The sequence below is a fragment of the Lutjanus erythropterus genome, chromosome 24, assembly GCF_056507025.1.
Source record: "Lutjanus erythropterus isolate fLutEry1 chromosome 24, fLutEry1.hap2, whole genome shotgun sequence".
NCBI lineage: Eukaryota > Metazoa > Chordata > Actinopteri > Lutjaniformes > Lutjanidae > Lutjanus > Lutjanus erythropterus.
The window spans coordinates 10,621,869-10,633,825 of record NC_139340.1 but is presented as its reverse complement, the minus strand read 5'-3'; the positions used below and the strand labels follow the sequence as shown (position 1 = coordinate 10,633,825).

General features: G+C 40.4%; 1 protein-coding gene across 1 annotated transcript in view; it reads right to left on the bottom strand.

Annotated features, from left to right (window-relative positions):
- Positions 1 to 10,424: 10,424 nt before the first annotated feature.
- The window catches only part of xirp2a (xin actin binding repeat containing 2a), a 61,449-nt gene continuing 59,916 nt past the window's right edge, over positions 10,425 to 11,957 (bottom strand). The window contains exons 9-10 of the mRNA XM_084713278.1: positions 10,664 to 10,797; positions 10,425 to 10,562 (exon numbers count right to left, since the gene is read on the bottom strand). Of these exons, the coding sequence (XP_084569404.1) occupies positions 10,703 to 10,797 (95 nt within the window). The 3' untranslated portion in view covers positions 10,425 to 10,562; positions 10,664 to 10,702. The remainder of the gene's footprint in view (positions 10,563 to 10,663; positions 10,798 to 11,957) is intronic.

Here is an 11,957-nt window from a genome sequence, read left to right as displayed (position 1 = left end):
TTCTACGATGGATTCCTCCCTGTATGACAGCTGAATGTTGATGCCAAGACATTTCGAGTGACTGACACTAAATTCTGATGATGAAGTAAAGCAGAAATTAAACCAACGGAGGTGACAGGGAAAAAGGGCTAAATTTAACATAAAGTAAAGCAGCAGTTGCCAAGGGAGACTGACAACACAGCATATGTTCCTTGAGGGCACCTGAGGGCACACAGTAACAAACAACAACCCACAAAATGACAGATTTTCCCTTTAAATTGTGTTGACAAGAAATGCAGAAGGAAAAAGCACAAGTGCATTGAAATTGTGAAGGAGTTAATAAGCTGGTTTGTAATACACTTTTTCTATTGCGCTCTTTACAAATGCCATTCATCACTGTCACATACAGTTTATCTCATCTGGGAGCACGGCTTTCACCGTAAATCGAATTCCAATCACTTCCAGGACAAAAATATGATGTAATTAAGAGAATCTGGTCTTGCCTGAGGGCTTCTTGCAGATTCATTTCAGCTCCCCAAAAATAAGGCTTCAATTTCCCAATTTGCACTACGAATGAGAATGGCATCAAATTATTTAGTGTAGAACATTTCAAAAGATCAATTCTTGGTGTCACATCCGCCCAGTAACTCTGAGAGGCGGGATGCCTTCACATATAAAATCCCCACATGAGGGTTAAATGAGTTAAAACCATCTTATTAGATGCACACCTAGGGGTTTGCTTCCTCTCACAGGATATCAATAAGATGTAGTTCACAACACAGCAGATGTGAACAGCCTATTTATAGGTATAAGGGCTGTGATTCAAAGGCATTTAACACTGTTTAACTACTATAAATGCCTTTTAAAGAAGAGGTAAAAATTAGAGAGGGCTGTCCAATACTGGTGTCAGGGCACAATATTGATGTATGGTTTTCAACAGGTCTCGAAAATTTTATTTTGAAGGGTCAATCTGTGAGTTATTAAAAGACCTAAGGACCACTGCTGTCACACACAAGTCACGAACACAGCATCTGATTCGCTAACAAACTAAAAGCAAGGCATCCTGGGATTGCAAGTGGGCAGCTAAAAACATGCTAACCAACAACAAGCGTTTTCAGGATGGAAAAAATGGATAAATAACTACAGAAGACATTCAGTGTTGAATTTATCACAATGGATTTATTTTACCAAAAAAGACACTGCTGTTCAAGGGTGAGTTATAAAGCATCTGAAAGGGATAGCTGCGCGCCGAGATGTTGTTGTAAAGGTACAATGCTAGCAATAACATTAGCTTAACATTAGCGTTTCCTGCTCAACCTCCTTCAGGGCAAACCCTATCACTCTAGGTGTTGAGAAACAGCAGACAAGACTTTTCTTCATCTTGATAAGCTGCAGAGTTTATTAACTGAAACTCTGTAACATGTGTTGTACATTTACTGCCATACTGACAACTTTTTTTCTGCTTCGCTATGAGCAGCACCCTCTGCTCGCTTCATACTGCCCTATTCCTTAAAGGTGCTTCGCTACACTTATGACAGTATCCTTCAATAAAGTCAAATATAACATAATTATCAAGGCAGGCTGAAGTTCACGTTCACAATAATAAACATTAAGAAAAAAGAGTGCTGGTATCAGTATTGTATTGGCAGATATCAAAATTCAGATATCAGAAACTGGATTGGAACTGAAAAAAAGTGGAACCATACATTTATAGTAAACATCACAGATTTTTAGAGAAGAGCTTACAGACACCATAAGGAGGATATGCTGAGGTGCTGTTTCCAGTGTTGCAGCAGGAAGTTATTGACCCACAATCATTATCATAATCATTTTTTAAAAGACTAACAGCTGTGGCATGATGAGGAAAGTGTTAGCTGTGATCTAAACGTCTATAATTCTCAAAACTGCCTCCAAATCTGAACATTTGTTGGAGCTTTAGTGACAGAAAATTACTTCTATCAAGATTCAGCCTTATCAAACAGAGGCTTTACAGACACATTACAGTCTGCCAAGAGAAAAACGGAAATTATATGAGGAAGTCAAGCAAGCTGAAATCAATTAACATAGTCACTCTTTTTTAAGAAAATCACCTCCAGTTCACCAAACTAGACCTCCAAACCTTCATCATCTGAACTCATCCATGTGTGCAAGGTACCCATTTTAATATGTCATTGCCTAATTGAGATTAAACCACTGTATTTCATGTCACAGGAGATGAATGGAGGACTGTGGGACATTTCTGAAATTAAATGGAACATTTTTCCCCCCTTTGCTCTTACAATATCAGAGCCTGGTCGCGCGCCAGCACACAGGCTTAAATGAGAGAATTTGGCAGGGGCTGGTGGTATTAACGACCCAGGCGGCGTTGTAAGGTTGAAAGCCACGGTGGTCACAAAAGAGATGGCTTCTCTGGTATTTTACTCCACGACAAGAAAACAGTGTGGAGAGGTATTGATGTAACCACTTCACGGGGTTCAGTGTAATTCCCAAAAAAAAAAAAAAAAGAGGATCAGTCCTGTAGGAGGGGAGATGAGATCCGTGGCATTCATGTTTCAAAGCAACTGTCAAAATAAATCTCTGGGATGGATTTTTGGAGGCTTAGGCACACTGTTCACAGTGAGCAGAGACACTGGCCGTGAATTGTTGTTATGACCCCTTGACAACAAGGTAGAATCCCATTGAGCAGCTTGCCACAGAGGGTTACATCCCATTTTTACTGCCCCTTTCACTTCCTAGGAGTAAGTGATGATAAAGCACAGCATGGTGACACTCATCCCTTTATGCAATGAAACAGAGGGCTGATGGATTTTACTAGTTCACGTTAAGTGACATGGATTAGCAGCCAGATAAATCACTGTACTTGATATTAGGCTATAAAGTGCACAGCATTATGAAAAGCACAATGCTCTCATCTACTTATCTAGATTTATTCTGTCTCAGCCTTGCTCACCTCTTTCGCTCCCACACACACATATAAATGCCAATAAGGCAGACACAATCGAGACAACTTATTATTTAAATGATGGCGTGCACTTAAAACGACATATTAAGTCTATCAATGATTCCAGGGTAACCTTCCTCTCACAAGAGGGAGCAGCTCCAAGACAAAGTAAAACCTCCAATTCACCGTTACCACCGGACGGTTCAGTCAAGCTTTAAAAAGTAGAAGCAAAATTACACTGAATTAAACCAAAATGGGACAAAGGATAAAATAAAATGGAATAAAACGCCAATAGTCCTGACACAGTCGAGCCAACTTCATATTTAAATGACGGTGAGCACAATCCAGGACAGTACAGTTCTGTCAACCTTTAAATATTTATTATTATTCATTTAAAATAAAACAAAATAATAATAATAATAATAATAATAATAATAATAATAAACACCGTCTCCCTCGCCACAAAAGAAGAGAGGACACAATTAACCACCAGTGTCAGGGTCAAACTGCGTTGCATTCAAAAAAACAAACAGCAGATGATGGACTTCACCGTTAACCGTTAACTCAATTTCACTTCCAAAAACAGCATTAGTCCGGTAGCGGAGAGCTCCTAAAGCGAACAATTACTGCCCAAAAAGCGAGCAGACGCACCACACAGCAGTTAAACCCGCTATTTCCGTCGTTTTTGGACACCTACCGGTGTTGTCGTCCGTGTCCCGTCGCTACAACTTGTCCTGGACGCTGGGCTCCATCCGTCCGCTCCACGCCGCGCGGATGCCTCCTCTGCTCTGTGGCGTCCTGGAGGGGGGGGAGGTGTCAGCCGGCGGAGGAGGGGAGCCGACCAATCAGCGGCCGCCTCGCGAGGAGGGAGGGGATACAGCCAATCAACGGGAGCTGGGAGAGAGAGGAGGACGATGCTGCTTTGTTTAACGGAGATTGACTTTCAAGCAACGGAGCGGCCGCTTGTCGAGTGATCTGATGGCATCCGGGCAAAAAATAAACCCGCGTCCCAGTTTAACTGCTGCCGGGGAGGTTTCAGGGGAGATATCAGTGAAGACACTTACTCATATCTTTATTTTGATAGAGAGGATGCTATTAAAGGAAAGGTTCACAGTTTTTTAAATCCCATCTTATTTTAAAGGGAAGATGTTGTACTTTTCATGTGGATGTTCAGTCAGTGTTTATGGTAAATATAGTCAGTTGAAGCAATACATTTCTCAGTGCTGCTGTAAAAACATTGTTCTTCCTGCAACCCTGATGTCACAGTGATGCAGCTGGTGGTTAAAGTTCCTATAAAGCCAAAATCTATGTTTTTGTCACACATTTATTATGCTATTCATCAACCATGCACCAGAACCTAGAAAAAAGGTTTTTAATAACTAGCTCAACAAGTAATTTTAAAGGGATAGGCTCCAAGGTAAGGACCTAAAGTGAAGATTCAGTCTAAAAACATGTTGTATATGTTTTTATTCTGTTGGGGTTTTTTTCACATGACTTCACTACAACACTACTAAGTGACTACTTTTTGGCATAATGGCGTTTAATGTCTGCAACAATTACTGTAGTCTCATTTAGCCACTTGTTAGCAATATTTTTTTAAGATGCACAAAAGCTTCAAAATTCAGAAAATGGGTTTTTTACTGACATAATTTTACACAGTAGAACAAATCATGAAAATCTAGACCTCACCAAAACCCGCTCAAAAAGCCTATAGACTTTGAGTCTGCTAAAATGCAAACTCATTTTGGGTTTCAGGACTCATTCCTGCAGCAATCTATACATCTATTCATTGGAGTGAACCACAGTGCTTATGTGGCTGACTGTTTAGCTTCAGCTTTCAGTGATTTAATTAGAGTTCCTGATGAACACATTTTATTGTTCCTAAAGTAGCTACTGCGACTGTTAGCTGCCATTAGCGGGCAGCAGAACCAGCTTCCCAGTGAATAATCCGTAGTGACAATCATCATTAGTTGCAGTCTCACACAAAATAAGTTAAAAATGAGCTCCACCTCAAGAACATTTTTCTGCATTGAGTATATTTTCGTGAGAGAAGGGGAATGATGTATACAACAAAGGTCTGCAGTCTGATTCAACCCAGGGACATTGCTGTTCATTAGGGATTAGCCAAAAATATCACAGCAAACAGCTTTATCACACTGTTGCTTCAAACTTTTCTGAAACGCCGCTGTTTGAGCTGAATTATAATAACATTACTTCACACCATGCCTCGGATTTATCAGACCTAACGAGCACTGAACAGCGAACTGTAAAATGCAACGTTGTTGGATTCTGCAAAAGGATGAATATAAAATATATCTGAAAACATTATAAGCACAAGCAGGTTGGTTTTTAGGAGAGTTGTCAAGGAATTACTTTAAATGCAGCATAGCACCTGTTTGTGTGGGCACTTGCTTGTGGTAAAGTAAAATAAATTAGCTAATAAAGACAGGAGTGCTGTGTTGTGCTCTTGGTGGCCTCTGAAAACGAGTAATAGATTGTCAGTGCTGTTGTTACCATAAATATGTGTCACCATGGCACACAGTAAACTAACAAATACTCATGGTTGGGCTCCAATCCATACAAGTTTGGCTCCACTCCACCAAATTAGCATTATATTCCTGTAACTTTCTGACTACTATATATATATATTTTTTTTTTTTAAAGGGATAGCAGAAATTGTCTTTTTTATTCCATGTATTCTTCTCCCTGGTGAAAACGTGGTGCCTACATTACCTACAGTGAAACTCAACCACCAACGGTTTGATTAGTGATTTTGGTGTTTTATGTTAGTAGCTGCTGTCATAGCTTCAAGCAGATGCTGTAGTCTTCAGCCCTGACCAATGCTGACTCAAGTAACATCACTTGAAGCAATTTATCAGACTTCACACAGCTCCAACTGGAACCATAAAAGACTTTATACAAGTTTTGCACATAATGAGGGACTCTGCAACACCTGGAAATACACTCTGAAGTAGAACTCCCCTGTAAAACTGGAGATGTATTTGCTTTTTAACAATCTGATTACAGCTTTTCTAGATTAATTGGAAGCTAGATGTTACCTTATTATTTTGTGGAAAATTGATCTCAGTTGGACCGTTGATTGATAAAATCGCGAAGGCAGCTCTGACACCTATGACTGGTGGACAAAACACACCATTTGGCACCATCCCCACTCCATTTTCCCAACATTTACATTGTGGCCAGACTTGTTTCAGTTTATTTTTGCAGGTTTCCACGCCGACATCTACAATGAATAGACTGATCTGTCACCAGCTATTTTGACAAGCATATTTGTCACTGTGCAGCGGTAATGATACATTGTACAGATGCGGGTAACATTAATTGCAGACTCAAGTCTATTACCTTGTCTTCAAAACTTTCTGACAATGTTGTCGCTGCTGCTGCCTGCTGACCCCTGACCCTTTCACATTCTGCCCCAATACTGTCTCTGCCATTCATCCATCCACGGCCTAAAAATGCATTTCTACAGTGAACAAGGACTGTGGATTCTCAAAGCACAACAAAAAAACAGTTTGAAAAACTAAACAGCGATGTTTAGAGCAGACCTTGTTTCATGTAAGAACTATTGTCCCTCTACTTTCTACTTATGGATGAGAGGTTACAGCTCTGCAGAGGTGGACACCATTAATGTTTACATCAAAAGCCTCTCATCCATGAGTAGATGCATGCATGTGGTTTTTCAAATGTAGTTTTTGCACTTTGAGCACCAAAAGCAGAGCGCAACCTAGTTCCTTTATATTCAAGAGAAGACAAACATCCCCACAGCTGATATCTCTAAAACTCTGCAACTAACAAAAACAATTTGGATGGATAAACAGCAGTGTTTTGTTGATTTTGGGGTGAACTGTCCCTTTAAGCTTTGGTGTCTAGCCTGGTTTGCTTCTGGACAAATCTGCATTTTCACTGCTAAATTTAACACCATTTTGGGTATCGTCAACAGCTGGACACCGGGCAGTTTTATTGTGTGATGCCTCTCTGTGTGATGGGATGGGCAGTTGTCTGGGTGTATAATTGCCTGGCAGTAGGGGGGGCGAACCGATTAAAAAGTGTACAAAAATTGCATCTAGTTTGGATTGTCAATGAAAACGTTTCAGAAGGAAAAAAAATAGCCCAATTAAAAAGATGCCAAACAGCATTTCAGGAAAGGATTCTGAATTATTGAACCAGCGACAGAACTAGTGCTTCCCCAACTTAAAGGAAGTGTCAGCACAATTTAGCATGACCCTTGGTGAATTTGTAATGCCATCACTTTTCTGACACTAAAGCACAGGTTTTTTTTTTTTGTTGGTGTAATTAACATCGTAGTGTATTCTCTTCCCAGCCAATTACCCCACATGTGCAGGCTGTAACTGAGAAAGGGGGAAAAAAATCTGTCAGAGGTGACAAAAGCAACCCTAATGGAAAAAATCTGTAACTCCTACAACAGGCCTGCTCAATCAGTGAAAATCAATACGCCTTTCACCGAAGAGATCTCAGCTGGACTGTGTTATCTAGGTAGGCCATAGATCAAACTAGCCAGCCGCACAAAGGGGATACAGCTAAGTATCATTACTGCTCCTGCGTGTCTGTGCACTCGCTGATTAAAAAGTCATGTTTCGTTCAGTTCATGAAGCTTTATTTCAACCGGAAGACATAATAGAAATGAAAAAAGGGGAAAACCTCTTTATTCAGACACAAAAGAAAGCAGGCAGCCATTCAGTCAAAGAAAAAACACTGTTTGTAATGAAAGTATATATTGCAGATTTTTAAAATATAGCCCTTTTTAGATCAGTCAGATATTCATACCAAGTAACATACAAGAACTAATGGTAACACTTTATATTAAGGTGCCCATAATAAGTATTAATTAATAGGTAATAAGTCCCAACATTAACATATCAACGACTATATGTGTAATAATAATCACACATAATAAACATGTTTACATTTAGATCATAAGGCATTTCTAAACACTTATAAGAAGCCTGATAACAAACATTTATTGAATTTAATGGACTCACCTATTATGTCACTGTTAAACCTTTACTAGGATTTTATTGTTGCTTTATTTAGATTTCTACATACTTTATTATGCAGACTATTTGAACAGAATCTCGTTGTAAAGACCAACATTTTGATTAGTATTTGTAATTTAATTACACATGATATTAGCCTACATTTACATACATTTAGTTACATGTAAGTAGTTACTCTCCAGCACTGCTATTATCCTCCTATAATGACTCTATGAATTCCGGAGTTATGGTCAAAATGTGTTGAGGTCTGATCTGAAAATCTGACCAGTTCATCTTTGAATCAAAGTGGACGTCTGTGCCATATTTGAAGAAATTCCCTCTAAGCCTTCCTGAGATACTGTGGCGAGAGACTGTGACCACGAGAATCTACTTGTTTTATTCTTGAGTCCCAACTGTGTGTCCAACATGAGTGAGAAGTTTCAAGAAATTACCTCAAGGTGCTCTGACGATATCACGGTCACAAGAATGAAGAACGGGATGACCCAAAAACATAATGCCTCAGGCCGTGGCTGTAGCTGGTGTGGAGCGGCGTTTTTCAGAAGCCGTGAATCACAGACATCCTTCAACATGCAACTATGAATGCGCATGATCAAAACACCTGGCAGAGATAACAGTTATAAGACACTCATATGGCTTTTTATCAACACTCTTTAGAAATCTTTAAACCGTTTAGTTTATTAAGTGCTTAATAATCTAACAATAAATGTGTTTATTATGCTATTATTGTCACTTATATATTGCTTATTAATGCATATTAATGTTAATAAGTATCTTATTACCTATTTAACTAATGCTTATTACAGGCTCCTTGGTATAAAGTATTACTTAAAAAAAAACATCCATTTGTCTGCACACCAGGTGCATTAAATCAGCATCAAACAAAGCTAGATATTGAATAAAAGAGCAGAAGTATCATTTTAAAACTCAGTACAAAAACCCTAGATTAAATCAGAGCAGTTCATCTCTCCATGGACATAAATGTGAAATTACATGTGGTCAACGCTGCCTGTTTGTTAGCTGAATAATGGGCCTGAATTCAAGAGTTGTCGCTGTCATCGTCATCATAGTATCTGTTCCTCTTGATCTGCTCCTCCACTGTCAGGGCGTCGTCATCGCTCGCCCACAGAGAAGAAGAAGAAGTGCCATCCCTGCCCCTGTCGTCGCTCTCATCCTTCCCCGCTTTATCTGCGCCTTCCTCTCTCGCCTCCGTCCCAAAATCCAAAAGGTCATCCAGCGCCGACACCAGAGGCGTCTCCCCGGCAGATTGGCTGAAGATGTCGGATTTGAAATCAGATAGCAGGCTGGAGCTGCTGGTGCTCAGGCCGGCGAAAATGTCCTCGAGGAAGCTTGATGTGCTAATCTTTGGCTCGGTGGCCTCGTTTCTGAAAGCGAACGCTCCCTCGGCTGTCTCTGTAAAGAAATCTGTGTCTGAATAGCAGTCTGTGGCTTCAGTGCATTTGGCACCCGCTGGCACAAAAGCATCCTCCCTCTGTGCCAATTGCAGCACTTCACTTGGCATCCATTTTGATTCTTCGCAGTGATCAGCTTGGAAGAAATCTGTTGCTCTGGTTGTTTCTGTCAGAAAGAGGGACTGATTTCTCTCAGTGAGGCCTTGAAACAGGATTTCATTGTCGAGCAGTGTCTGGCCATTATTATTATTATTGTTGGAGTTAGCATTCAGTGCCTGTCCTGTCGCCTCCTCATCTATTAACGTGACCTTTACCGCCTCCCCATTCTTCACGCCGTCATTATTTCCTTTATCTATCTCCTCCTGGCTCCCACTTTCTATCTGCCCATCATGTCCATTTACTTTGACTTCCTCCACCCTTTCTACGCTTTTCTCCTCATTCTCACCCGGCACTTTCATGCTGTCCACAGCCCCACCATCACCATCATTCCCCTCGCTCTGTTCTTTCTCCTCCACTCCGGGGTGCACTTCAGAGTCCATTTCAGGACCCACTTGTGCCGCAGCCTCAGAGCCACTGTTTGACTCTTTAGTTTCTTGAGTGTGTGGCTCCTCAGCGGCTGCTGCAGGGGAGGCCGGAGCCTCAGACTCTGCCGGAGTCTCTTCAGGCTTTCTCACATTCTCTGTTGAACAGGCACTCTCTTCTTCCTGCACCCTGTCATTTTCCCCAGGCCCATTTTGTACTCTAGCCGCGGGAATATCAGTCTCTTTTAATGAAGGCTTCACGGGCTGATTTAGGTGTTCATTTTCCTGAGCTGAGCCCTCCTTCGGGGGCCACGATGGCTTAACCAGCTTCAACTCCTCCTCGATAGTGAAGGATTTCTTTGGAGAATCAGTTTGAGGCGGCCACACTACAGAAATCTTACTTGAGAGCTTTTTGTTTTCATTCGCTGATTTGTTTATGTCGTTATCCTGAGGATCTAATGTGGTCGGAGCGGTGGAATATCTGGAATCCGTGACTTTCTTTCTCTCAGGTGATGGCGATTTGACTTTTGTCATTTCATCTGGATTCTTATTACTCCATAGTTCTTTGTGTGGTTTCTGTCCAAATCCCTCATCATAATTTCCTTTGGATTTGAACAGCTGCTTGTAGTGTGGCTTGCAGTACATTCGTCCATGGAGAGAGGCATAGTTGCCAAGACTGTTAAAACAAAACAAAACAAAGAGAACAAGAGGTTAAAGTAGTGCAAAGAAAAACAAACCACCAGAATGCTTTTGTGAGATTCCGTGAATCAGTTTCACCTTAGTTTGCCTCTGCAGTGTTCACAACGAAAACAGCTTTTATGGAAGTTTTGTTTGTCTGCAATCAGCGATTCCATGGGGTACACCCTCTTCCGACACACCCTGCACAGTTCTGACTCTGGAACTCGAATTTTCTGCAAGAAAATTGACATAATGCTTTAGTTCACAGATTTGCAATTTCCTTTTAATTTCCGAAGAAATTTCCCGTAAAGAACCATGTCATTTGGTACAAAAAAAAAAAAAAAGAGTTGACACGTTTCCAGTTAATTAATTCAAATTAATTCCTCATCTAACAGTGTTTTCCTAACTTCTGTGGCTCTATGAGCTCTTCAAATGAAGCAGTATGTGCCTGTTAACTCTTGGGTCTCTGCAAATACAATCCTGCTCTACACGAAAAGTGCCCTGAGATAACTTCTATTATGATTTGCTGCCACTGAAATAAAACTGAATTGCACAAGTTATGGTCTTAGGGTGCTTTCCATTACGCTGAATTATGCCTCCTCCTCCTCCTCCTCCTCTCTCCTCCTCTCTCCTCCCGCCACCTGGAAGTCATTTCCTCTCTCTGGAGGAGAGAGGAGGCTCCTGGAGGACCTCAGAGTGAGGACACACTGGTGTGAGGCCATACTGTAGGTTATTCTGTCTTATGAAGGGCTCTTTGCATGGGTGAAATATGGTCTCAATAAAAAAAACATCACACATTTACATTTCCCGTCTGACCTGTAAAGTTATATATTTAAATGTGTAAAACAATGCACCATTTATTTTTTTCTACACTCTATTATTTTTCACAATGGGAAAAGAAACATCATGTACAAAAGTTTACTCTCCTAAATTGTTAACACTTTTTAAAATAAGTGTCACTGTGCTTAACAACAGACAGAGATGATGAATGGGCTCATTAGCCTACTAATAAAATGATGATCTTTTAATAAACACTGTAAACACCCATAAACTTAGACTGTTAGGTTATTTAAATAATTTCACAATGATTGAATGACTTCTTATCATGATTACCATATAAGGGGAAGATAAATAATCAAATGGAAGAGAAAAAAAAGGAATTGAAGGAGAGAAACTGGAGATGAGAGCAGAGGAAAAAAATTTGGCCGAGCCCATTTTCTTTTTTGAGACCATATTTCACCGTTTATGTGATGGAATAAGGACCCAAAGCATCCAAAGAGCACCTGTATGTCATCACCAGAAAGACGAAGCAGTGTTTCGACTCTATTCATCACTAGTAAGAGGAAGACTGTTTGCTTTAAGTTTAAATATTAAAATATTAAACTTTTTTCCT